At 45.1% G+C, this 12575-nt stretch overlaps 1 protein-coding gene across 1 annotated transcript; it reads right to left on the bottom strand.

The window, feature by feature from the left end:
- Positions 1-8534: 8534 nt before the first annotated feature.
- On the bottom strand, positions 8535-11989 carry LOC109891729 (neuropeptide FF receptor 1-like). The gene is made up of 3 exons (XM_031825908.1): positions 11599-11989; positions 10033-10132; positions 8535-9559 (listed from the first exon to the last, which is right to left on the bottom strand). The coding sequence occupies exons 1-3, from the start codon at positions 11957-11959 to the stop codon at positions 8602-8604; spliced, it is 1419 nt and encodes a 472-aa protein (XP_031681768.1). The 5' UTR covers positions 11960-11989; the 3' UTR covers positions 8535-8601.
- Positions 11990-12575: the final 586 nt, after the last annotated feature.

The following is a 12575-nucleotide window of genomic DNA, read 5'->3' as shown; positions in this document are numbered from 1 at the left end:
TATGTATTGTGTTTAAAACCCTTTCAGAAACACATGGTCAACAAAAGTACATTTCAGTGAAATCATACATTTTGCTTTGTAACAAAACTAATGAATTTTATGACCATAATCTCTAGGGTCAAGAAATATGCTCTCCTTCTACATACAGGACTTCTCAGTTGGAACATTTCAATTCTTATGATCTAACAGACAGCCATTAGCTAAAGTCTGACTAAAAGAACTCACTTTATTCAAAACTCCAAGGCCTGTATTACAAAGCTTTCTCTACCTTATGTCCCTCACCTTACAACTTAAACTACCTTACATTACAACGTAAACTACCTCGCATTACAACGTAAACTATCTCGCATTACAAAGTAAACTACCGGCACAAATAGCATCTACTGGATCTAGGCCGCATGGCTATAGAGTCAACCAGTCAAATGAAATCCACTCTGGACTGCCTCCTAAATATGGAACATGTACCCCATTTAACAGTATCCTCAAGATCCCTTGTTATGTATTATGGTGATTAGGGGAGGCCTGATGACATGGCAAGCACAGAGATACACAGTGTATCTCACCGCTAGCTTTTTATCATCTGCTGACTGGCAGCCAGTCACTATTAAGGTCCTACTCAGTCTCCTTTTCAGCTCATTTATTACCTGATTTCCTTAACAAAAGGCACATCTCAATAGGTGGCCCAGGTATCCTTGTGACATAGTACTTTTGTTCTCTATTGTACCTCTGAGGACTAAATACCTCCCTCTGCAACTGGATCCTGGACATCCTGATGGGCCGCCCCCAGGTGGTAAGGGTACTGTGGGTAACAACAAACCTGCCACGCTGATCCTCAACACGGGGGGGCCTCAAGGGTGCATGCTCAGTCCCCTCCTGTACTCCCTGTTCACTCATGACTTCATGGCCAGGTATGACTCCAACACCATTAAGTTTGCCGATGACACAACAGTGGTAGGACTGATCCCTGACAATGGCCATGTGGTGCCAGGACAACCTCCCTCAACAACCTCCCTCAACGTGATCAAGACCAAGGAGATAATTGTGGACTACAGGAAAAGGAGGACCGAGCATTCTCATAGACGGGGCTGTAGTGGAGCAGGTTGAGAGCTTCAAGTTCCTAGTTGTCCACATCAACAACAAACTAACATGGTCCAAGCACACCAAGACAGTTGTGAAGGGGGCACGACAAAACCTATTCCCCCTCAGGAGACTGAAAAGATTTGGCATGCATCCTCAGATCCTCAAAAGGTTCTACAGCTACACCATCGAGAGCATTCTGACTGGTTGCATCACTGCCTGGTATGGCAACTGCTTGGCCTCCGACATCAAGGCACTACAGAGGGTAGTGCAAACAGCCCAGTACATCACTGGGGCCAAGCTTCCTGCCATCCAGGACCTGGAATTGTCAAAAATTGACTCAAAGACTCCTGCCACCCCAGTCATAGACTGTTCTCTCTGCTACCGCACGACAAGCGGTACTGGAGCTCCAAGTCAAGGTCCAAGAGGCTTCTAAACAGCTTCTACCCCCAAGTCATAAGACTCCTGAACAGCTAATCAAATGGCTACCCAGACTATTTGATTTGCCCCCCTCTTTATGCTGCCGCTACTCTGTTTATTATCTATGCATAGTTACTTTTATAACTCTACCTACATGTACATATTACCTCAAATACCTCGACTAACCTGTGCCCCCGCACATTGACTCTGTACTGTGCCGTTCTCCCTGTATATAGCCAAGCTATAAAAAGCCTCTCTTTTTACTTAGCAGGTATTTTGCTTAAAACTGCATTGTTGGTTAAGGGCTTGTAAGTAAGTATTTCACTGTAAGGTCTACACCTGTTGTATTCGGCGCATGTAACAATTACAATTTTATTTTATTTATTGTTCCTCAAGCAGGGGGAGGCAGATGACATCACAAATCCCCATCAGACCAACTCCATGAATGCCCTTCTCCTTGAAATGTGCAGTTGTGTCTATTTTGCCCCAAACTGTTTTTTTCCCTCTTTAGTGTGTCTACCACTAATTTACTGTATTTATACTTGGGATATCACTTTTCAACAGTAAAAGTTTTTTTTTAATTGCTGGAGGATGTCTTTAAATGACACGAACTGTCACTCATTAATCTATGTTTAAACATAAATGCACACGTTCTGCATCATGTTTTATACATGTCGAGAAATTACATTAGATAGACATGATCGAAATTGCAAATCCCGTTAACAACTAATGTTTTTATTACTGATGACTACTGAAGTACAGATGGCTATCTTAATTTCATCACTATTGTCGCAGAGAATTTTACCTGCACAGCAGGAAATGCAAACTTGTATTGTATTCAAGGTTTAAAAAGGTTTCTAAAATGTGTAATTTCCACTTAAAAATGTCAGACAAAAATGTCCATTAATTATAATCCACATAATAATGTCCTGTTGCTGTAGGATTATTTTCCTGCTGTGAGAAACTGGTAAATAAATTAAGATATTACACCTGTACTGTTTTTTAATCGCAGTAACAAGACACAACATAGGGGTGTGCATGTTTTAGTGGAATTTATTCAAAGATAACAAGCAATTCTGATACATTATTGATCAGGGGAGTTATTACCTTCTGTTTCTGATTTAGGGATTTGACGTGAAAAGGAACTAATTGGAGCTATCTCCATACCACATGCACTAACGAGCAATCAACAGGAATATAACATTTGATGGGATGAATACGATGAGAGGATGGGGACTATTCTGAAACAAAAACATCCACATGCAATACAACCTGTCTCATGCAGTACAGGGAGTCGTTTTTGTCATTTGGATAGTTTCACTCAAATTTCCATCAAAGCTTCAAAGCTTCACACTTTATACAAGAAGACCATTTAACAACAATTTCCACTTAACAACCAAAGCAGCACCTAAGGACAATATCTAACATGACACAATTATTACAAATAGCTCGAAACTCTGTGTGAGGTGGATATCAGTCTTATTTAAACTGAAAGCTACGAAACATACTTATCTAGAACAGTCCATCGACAAACTGCAATCTGGTAATGCAAACGTATCTCAAGATCACTTCGATACTATAGACAACCATATCATCGTCTTGCACTATTTTAGGTTACACATTATTTGGATAGTACATCGGTAGATGCTTTACAGACTATCAGTACATTTCAGCTAAGTATCTAGTCACTCTAACCTTAACCCTTACCCTTATTCAAAAACGAACCCTAACACTAACCGTAACCTTAGCTAGTAGCTGCTTATCAATAGATAGTTTGTTGATAATATGACCATCTGTAGATGCTATCCGGACTATCCAAATAAGCGTGACCCTATTTTACTACTCCAATAGTTAAAGCAACATTCTGTAGAAGCTGCAAAAATAAATACACAAAAATATACTGACAATCACAAACACAGATAAATAACTTTTTCACATTGTAAACACAACACTTTGATCTGTAGTCATACACAGTCCACACCAACATCAACCTGTTTATAATTCAAGTTTGCAAGCCACCTGTTAGTGCAAGGGTTCTCAAACCTTTTGGTTCCGGGGACCCATTTTGTGATAGCAAATTCATCAGGGACCCCTCATAATCAGAATTACAACTCAAGTAAATAATTACTCTGACTTTGGCAGTGCATGGAAGAAAAAAAACAAGTCTCCGGCCCTGTAAAGGAACATTTGAAAGGCCCACCTCTTGACATTGTAGAGAACATTTAGCAGTTTTCAACAAATTTCCTGCAATTCTGCACATTTAGCCATGGGCAGAGAGATTTTTTGTTGCTGCAGCTTTAAAGCTAATATCCTGAATTTCTACACGTTGCCATGAGGCAGAGAGAAAACGTTGCCGTTTTAAAGCCTAAATTACAGTGAATTTATGTCCCCCCAAAAATTGGAGGACTTCAAGAAGTATTGAGTTGAAAATGCTATAACTGGTGGAGTACAGTGGATACCAACATCCCTGTAAGCCTCCCAGGCCTATGTTGCCCATGGTTAAGAACCTAAATTGTAGATTCATAATATTATTAAGAACATCAATTTTAGATTCATAATACAACATTGTATAGTATTACACCCTCTAAACGTATTCCACTAATCCCTAAAATGTGTTTAATCTGTTGCTGTAGGTAATATTCATATAAAAATCTATAAAATGCAAAACATTTGATCTGGTCGTGGACCCCCTGCAGTACCTCTGTGCACAGGAGGTTGGCGGCATCTTAATTGGGGAGGACGGGCTCATGGTACTGGCTGGAGCGGAATTGGTGGAATTGAATCAAATACATGGTTTTCATGTGTTTGATGCCATTCCATTTGCTCCATTCCAGCCAATATTATGAGCCGTCCTCCCCTCAGCAGCCTCCACTGCCTGTGGCCCCCACTTTGAGAACCCCTGTATTAGAGCATGTAAGGTTACACCAAGAAAACACACAATTGCATTACCGTTGCCAGTTGATTTCAGTTACTTTCTCGGCGTCATATCTGCTCTGCATTCTACCATCTGGAATAGGCTCATATATGGTTCACAACACATCAATATTCATGCAGTAAGTAACAGCAAACATTGTGAACAGAATTTGTATAGTTTAACTCAAAGAAATGTTGCTATCATGGAATGTCATTCCTTGACCAGAAGAAATCAAACAACGTGCTATTTGCATGTGAAAAGGTGATCTCCATTGTCTTTTTTTGTGGCCAACTCTTTCTTGGCTCTCTGGGGGAGTTTATTGGATATCAGCCATAAGGTCAACTCAAATGGTTAATGAATGTCAGTAATACCCAGTTAGTAGTAACATATGAATGTCCTCCTACATTACCTAAATATTTCCCTAGACCATTATTTATCTAAGCAACCTGTAGCGAACAACTCTGTAGCTGGAGGACAATAAGCTGAGCTGGAGGACAGTAAGCTGAGCTGGAGGACAGTAAGCTGAGCTGGAGGACAGTAAACTGAGCTGGAGGACAGTAAGCTGAGCTGGAGGACAGTAAGCTGAGCTGGAGGACAGTACGCTGAGCTGGAGGACAGTACGCTGAGCTGGAGGACAGTAAGCTGAGCTGGAGGACAGTAAGCTGAGCTGGAGGACAGTAAGCTGAGCTGGAGGACAGTAAGCTGAGCTGGAGGACAGTAAACTGAGCTGGAGGACAGTAAGCTGAGCTGGAGGACAGTAAGCTGAGCTGGAGGACAGTAAACTGAGCTGGAGAACAGTAAGCTGAGCTGGAGGACAGTAAGCTGAGCTGGAGGACAGTAAGCTGAGCTGGAGGACAGTAAACTGAGCTGGAGGACAGTAAGCTGAGCTGGAGGACAGTAAGCTGAGCTGGAGGACAGTAAACTGAGCTGGAGAACAGTAAGCTGAGCTGGAGGACAGTAAGCTGAGCTGGAGGACAGTAAACTGAGCTGGAGAACAGTAAGCTGAGCTGGAGGACAGTAAGCTGAGCTGGAGGACAGTAAACTGAGCTGGAGGACAGTAAGCTGAGCTGGAGGACAGTAAGCTGAGCTGGAGGACAGTAAACTGAGCTGGAGAACAGTAAGCTGAGCTGGAGGACAGTAAGCTGAGCTGGAGGACAGTAAACTGAGCTGGAGGACAGTAAGCTGAGCTGGAGGACAGGAAACTGAGCTGGAGGACAGTAAGCTGAGCTGGAGGACAGGAAACTGAGCTGGAGGACAGTAAGCTGAGCTGGAGGACAGGAAACTGAGCTGGAGGACAGTAAACTGAGCTGGAGGACAGTAAGCTGAGCTGGAGGACAGGAAACTGAGCTGGAGGACAGTAAGCTGAGCTGGAGGACAGGAAACTGAGCTAGAGGACAGAAATAGAGGTGGTTCACTTTATTATTCCTTCACATGTATTATATTATAATGGGTCTCTGTAATGACAGTTGATTTGAGGGCTCCTGTATAGGACACATCTAGCATTACAGTCAGGTGGAAAGAGCTCTTTCACAGTAAAATGTCATGACAATACCCTCTTATCCCCAACCTGTTCATTATCCAACCTCACCATGTATACACCCCACTGTTGTTGTCCACCTCACTGTTGTTGTCCACCCCACTGTTGTTGTCCACCTCACTGTTGTTGTCCACCCCACTGTTGTTGTCCACCTCACTGTTGTTGTCCACCCCACTGTTGTTGTCCACCCCACTGTTGTTGTCCACCCCACTGTTGTTGTCCACCCCACTGTTGTTGTCCACCCCACTGTTGTTGTCCACCTCACTGTTGTTGTCCACCCCACTGTTGTTGTCCACCCCACTGTTGTTGTCCACACCACTGTTGTTGTCCACCTCACTGTTGTTGTCCACCCCACTGTTGTTGTCCACCCCACTGTTGTTGTCCACCTCACTGTTGTTGTCCACCCCACTGTTGTTGTCCACCCCACTGTTGTTGTCCACCCCACTGTTGTTGTCCACCCCACTGTTGTTGTCCACCCCACTGTTGTTGTCCACCCCACTGTTTTCCACCCTACTGTTGTTGTCCACCCCACTGTTGTTGTCCACCCCACTGTTGTTGTCCACCTCACTGTTGTTGTCCACCCCACTGTTGTTGTCCACCCCACTGTTGTTGTCCACCCCACTGTTGTTGTCCACCCCACTGTAGTTGTCCACCCCACTGTTGTCCACCCCACTGTTGTTGTCCACCCCACTGTCGTTGTCCACCCCACTGTCGTTGTCCACCCCACTGTCGTTGTCCACCCCACTGTTGTTGTCCACCCCACTGTTGTTGTCCACCCCACTGTTGTTGTCCACCCCACTGTTGTTGTCCACCTCACTGTTGTTGTCCACCCCACTGTCGTTGTCCACCTCACTGTTGTTGTCCACCCCACTGTTGTTGTCCACCCCACTGTCATTGTCCACCCCACTGTCGTTGTCCACCCCACTGTTGTTGTCCACCCCACTGTTGTTGTCCACCCCACTGTTGTTGTCCACCCCACTGTTGTTGTCCACCCCACTGTTGTTGTCCACCCCACTGTTGTTGTCCACCCCACTGTTGTTGTCCACCCCACTGTTGTTGTCCACCCCACTGTCGTTGCCCACCCCACTGTCGTTGCCCACCCCACTGTCGTTGTCCACCTCACTGTTGTTGTCCACCCCACTGTTGTTGTCCACCTCACTGTTGTTGTCCACCCCACTGTTGTTGTCCACCCCACTGTTGTTGTCCACCCCACTGTCGTTGTCCACCCCACTGTTGTTGTCCACCTCACTGTTGTTGTCCACCCCACTGTCGTTGTCCACCTCGCTGTTGTTGTCCACCCCACTGTTGTTGTCCACCCCACTGTCATTGTCCACCCCACTGTCGTTGTCCACCCCACTGTTGTTGTCCACCCCACTGTTGTTGTCCACCCCACTGTTGTTGTCCACCCCACTGTTGTTGTCCACCCCACTGTTGTTGTCCACCTCACTGTTGTTGTCCACCCCACTGTTGTTGTCCACCCCACTGTTGTTGTCCACCCCACTGTCGTTGTCCACCCCACTGTCGTTGTCCACCCCACTGTTGTCCACCTCACTGTTGTTGTCCACCCCACTGTCGTTGTCCACCTCACTGTTGTTGTCCACCCCACTGTTGTTGTCCACCCCACTGTTGTTGTCCACCCCACTGTTGTTGTCCACCCCACTGTTGTTGTCCACCTCACTGTTGTTGTCCACCCCACTGTTGTTGTCCACCCCACTGTTGTTGTCCACCTCACTGCTGTTGTCCACCCCACTGTTGTTGTCCACCCCACTGTTGTTGTCCACCCCACTGTTGTTGTCCACCCCAGTGTTTTCCACCCTACTGTTGTTGTCCACCCCACTGTCGTTGTCCACCCCACTGTTGTCCACCCCACTGTCGTTGTCCACCCCACTGTCGTTGTCCACCCCACTGTTGTCCACCCCACTGTTGTTGTCCACCCCACTGTTGTTGTCCACCCCACTGTAGTTGTCCACCCCACTGTTGTCCACCCCACTGTTGTTGTCCACCCCACTGTCGTTGTCCACCCCACTGTCGTTGTCCACCCCACTGTTGTTGTCCACCCCACTGTTGTTGTCCACCCCACTGTTGTTGTCCACCCCACTGTCGTTGTCCACCCCACTGTTGTTGTCCACCTCACTGTTGTTGTCCACCCCACTGTCGTTGTCCACCTCACTGTTGTTGTCCACCCCACTGTTGTTGTCCACCCCACTGTCATTGTCCACCCCACTGTCGTTGTCCACCCCACTGTTGTTGTCCACCCCACTGTTGTTGTCCACCCCACTGTTGTTGTCCACCCCACTGTTGTTGTCCACCCCACTGTCGTTGCCCACCCCACTGTCGTTGTCCACCTCACTGTTGTTGTCCACCCCACTGTTGTTGTCCACCCCACTGTCGTTGTCCACCCCACTGTCGTTGTCCACCCCACTGTTGTCCACCTCACTGTTGTTGTCCACCCCACTGTCGTTGTCCACCTCACTGTTGTTGTCCACCCCACTGTTGTTGTCCACCCCACTGTCGTTGTCCACCCCACTGTCGTTGTCCACCCCACTGTTGTCCACCCCACTGTTGTTGTCCACCCCACTGTCGTTGTCCACCACACTGTCGTTGTCCACCCCACTGTTGTTGTCCACCTCACTGTTGTCCACCCCACTGCCTTTCAATGCTCCCACGCCTGACACACAGCAACCCCCATTGGAGAGAGTCCATCGACATCCTCCGCATGAACAGACCTTTTTATTGACACTCCACCGTTACTGTTACTTCCCTCTGCCTCTGAGCCCCGCCAGCCTCCTGCCTCAGCCGAGCACTCTGCCTTCCTCTGCTCCATCTCTAGACACACGCAGCCCGTCAGGTCGCTGTCGGTGTGGATGCGGTTTCTCACCCCCCGGATGGTGAGAGGGTTGGCACTGAGGGCTGTGTCCCGGGTGGTTCTGGCCTTGCACCCCTGATGATCCTTGCTCACCGCCTGCTCCTGGGGGACCACGCTGCAACAGGATCCAGGACGACAGGCAGCCTGGAAGCCCTTCTTAAAGTTTTCATTGAAGTAGCCATAGATGATGGGGTTGATGCTGGAGTTGGAGAAGGCCAGCCAGTGGGAGAAAGGGAAGATGTAGCCTGTCAGAAGGTCCAGCTGGTCCCCTTCAGGTCTGGCGTAGTCTGTGAGGAGCATCAGGGTCCAGAGTGGCAGCCAGGACAGCATGAAGAGGAGAGCCACCACGATTAGCATTTTAACTACCTTGACCTTCCTCTGGGAGATAGGGGACTTAATATCTGGGTGCCCACTGTTGGATAGAACAGCTGTAGCAGAAAGCTTGGCTCCGATGCAACCATACATGATCATGATAAGAGCTAAGGGCATCAGGTAGATGTGTGTAAACAGGACCATGGTGTAAACTTTCCTCATCTCAGGGTCAGGCCAGGTCTCATAGCAGTAGTAGAGAGGGTAGATTTGGTTGTCACTGGATACCATGAAGTGACCCTTCTCTTGATCCACCGTCAGCATCACAGCCGACGGAAGCATGATCACCAGTGCAAGAGCCCACACCAGCCCTATAGTTGCCTTAGCAACAAGAAGGGTTAGCTTGGGCTTAAAGGGGTAAACAATACAGCGGAATCTAATGGGAGAGAGAGAGAGAGGAGAGATAGGTGAGAAGTGATGAAGCGATTCATTTCACTAAGGATTCTTGCAGCATACAGATGTAGGATCTTCATTTGATCACTATTTTGTTGCTGAGCAGGAAATGCAAACATGTAGTGTATTCAAGGGTTAAATGGCTTCTAAAGTTTGTAATTACTACTTTAACATTTCAGACTTGATTTTCCCTAATGAAAAATCTATCAACAAAAAAATGTTGATTAATTATAATTCATATTTCCTGTTGCTGCAGGATTATTTTTCTGCTGTAGCAAACCGGCTCAAATTAAGATCCTAAATCTGTAGATTAAACCATTTACTGTAAAACACGAAGTGTTTAACATGCATACATGAAAGCGTTTCTTTCCCCTTCCAATTCACATGTGCAGATACTAACAAGTACCCTGCATGCCTAAAGGAGACAATGGGGGAGGGAAGAGGTGGGGGACTTACCTGTCCACGGCGATGGCAACCAAGGTGAAGACAGATGCAGCCACTGATATCCCCTGTACCAGGCCACTTAACTTACACACTGCATTGCTGAAGGGCCAGCCTGCCAAACAACAATAGCAACAATAACACTTTATTGGTGAGCTGCCAGACATGTCAATGAGAGTCAATAGCCATACTGTGAACAGTTGTTTTTGGCATTTTTGGTACACATGAGTTAGTTTGGTACACGTGCATTAGTTTGGTACACATGATTTGGTCACAAATAACAAACAACTTCAGGAGTACTGTACATTTAAAACCTGCATGAAAGATGCCAAAATACCTTTTTGCACAAGAGTGGATCAAGTATTTATACCTACCCAGTGTGGATATGTAGCCAACAAAAGGTGTGTTTTGAAAAAGTAATTACTGTAAGTTAAGACTTCCCGCCTGAGTGATTTTATGGCAATGATTATTTCACACTTTTGTACATTTGGGGTTTTCTAAAAGCACTTTTACTGCCTGGACTCAACTAATGTCTGTATTGAAGAGATGAAGAGATTGTGAAGAACTGTCTAAAAATGTAAAGCTATTCATCAGGCTGTCAAATGAAAGACAGCTGAAATCATCATGTTCAGACCTACTATTTTTCTCTCAGTTCTGAACTATTCAAACATGAATCTGCAATATCCAATTTACATTTACATTTTTGTCATTTAGTGGATGCTCTTATCCAGAGTGACTTACAGTTAGTGCATTCATCTTAAGATAACTAGGTGGGACAACCACATAGCACAGTCATGGTAAGTACATTTTCCTCAATAAAGTAGCTATCAGCAAAGTCAGAGCTAGTAAGTTTGAAAAGAGTCATGTGCGAGTGTTAGTTCACCAAAGGCTTTTTTTTCAAGACAATGTTAAAAAGGCTTGCTATTAATAATAGTACAAATTAAAATAATACAATTCAATAACAGGCTGGCAGTTCAGCTTGTGAGATGTGTGAAGATTTATTACTGTGAGAATTAATTGAACTTATCTAAACCATTGCAGAGCTGGCTAGGCTGGGGCATGTGCAACTTCAGACATATAAAAGACCCCTGCTGAAACAGAGTCATACAATACATGTGAATGACTACTGGGGATAGCTAGAATTATGTTTCTTTCAAGGCACAAGATGAGTTTATCCTAATAATTGTTTGTAATCAATAGCTAAAGGAAACTGGCAAATCAGTTAGAGAAATAACTGTCTTTTTCTAAAGGTTGCATCATTATTTTCATTAAAGCTAACAGCAATGAATACAGAGTATTGTGTTTTATTAATTTACAGAATCATTATAGCAGTAGGGTAAAACCAACTCAATGGCTTTGTGGTTAGAGTTTCCTCCCTGAGATTGGAAGGTCATACCAAAAAGACTCGAAAAATGGTAGGACTCTATGCCTCTCTGCTTGACACTCAGCATTAATGAGATGGATTGGAGGTAAGGCCCTGCGATAGACTAGCCTCCTGTCCAGTGGGTGTACTTGTCTCTGTAGTGTGAGGCAGCTTGATGTACAAGAGATTTGCCATGCTTCTATAAGGTATTACTGTACCTGTGATGAGGTTGTCCACCAGCGTAGTCGGGATGCAGAAGATGCCCACCAGCAGGTCACTGATAGCCAGGTTGAGGATGAAGAGGTTGGTAACTGTCCGCATGTGACGGTTCTTAACCACAATGAGGCACACCAGGTAATTACCCACCATGCATGGCATGAAGATGAACAGGTAGGCTAGGGTAAAGCTGGCTGCTATAGCCAAAGAGTGTTGGTAGTAAGGGGAGAGCTTGACGCTAGAGACGGTGCAGCTGGAGTTGGTGTTGGTGCAGTCGGTCAGGTTGGTGAGGTTTGTTGAGAGAATAAGGTCAGAGGTCATGTAATGAGTAGTGGTCAATTGAAGTTCCAATGTGTCCTCCATCTTGAACTCCTCTTATTAGACCAGGAGAACAGTCAGGCTAAAAATACCCCAAAAAACAATAACATATTTATTACACAGGAGTAAATCATTACAAATATTTGGCGTCTTTAAAAAAAAAGCTAAATCACATTTAGTCTTTCGTCACTTGTTTTATCGACTTCTGGTAGATATATATGGTTGTCCAGGTGATCAATTGAGAATGCAGTGTATGGTTTAGGCCAATCCACTGTAGGAACCTCAGGATCCTGTGTACAGTATGTTTCAGTAATCCACCAAAAAAGGTATGTTTGTCAGCTGTCTCCATGAAGCGACAATGATATGCATAAGAAGCATTACAATTAATTATGGGTAGTGAGGTGACAATGTTGTTGTAAGTATAGCAAGATGATGAATGTCGATTAATGAATATCAGAACTTCTCTATGACAACCACTCAGCTTGGAGCGCTCAACAACCATTCTATTTGCCTGAATATATTCTGTTTTTCAAATGGGATGAGAGATCTTTGTGACAGTCATTGGCATTATGATAATATCGCAATGCCAATGATTGTCATAAGTAATACCAATGACTGTCACAAACATCTTTCATCCTCTTTGAAAGCACTGTCAACAAAG

The sequence above is a fragment of the Oncorhynchus kisutch genome, linkage group LG6 (assembly GCF_002021735.2).
Source record: "Oncorhynchus kisutch isolate 150728-3 linkage group LG6, Okis_V2, whole genome shotgun sequence".
Lineage (NCBI taxonomy): Eukaryota > Metazoa > Chordata > Actinopteri > Salmoniformes > Salmonidae > Oncorhynchus > Oncorhynchus kisutch.
Note: the sequence above shows the minus strand (reverse complement) of the source record. Positions and strands in the feature narration are given on the sequence as shown.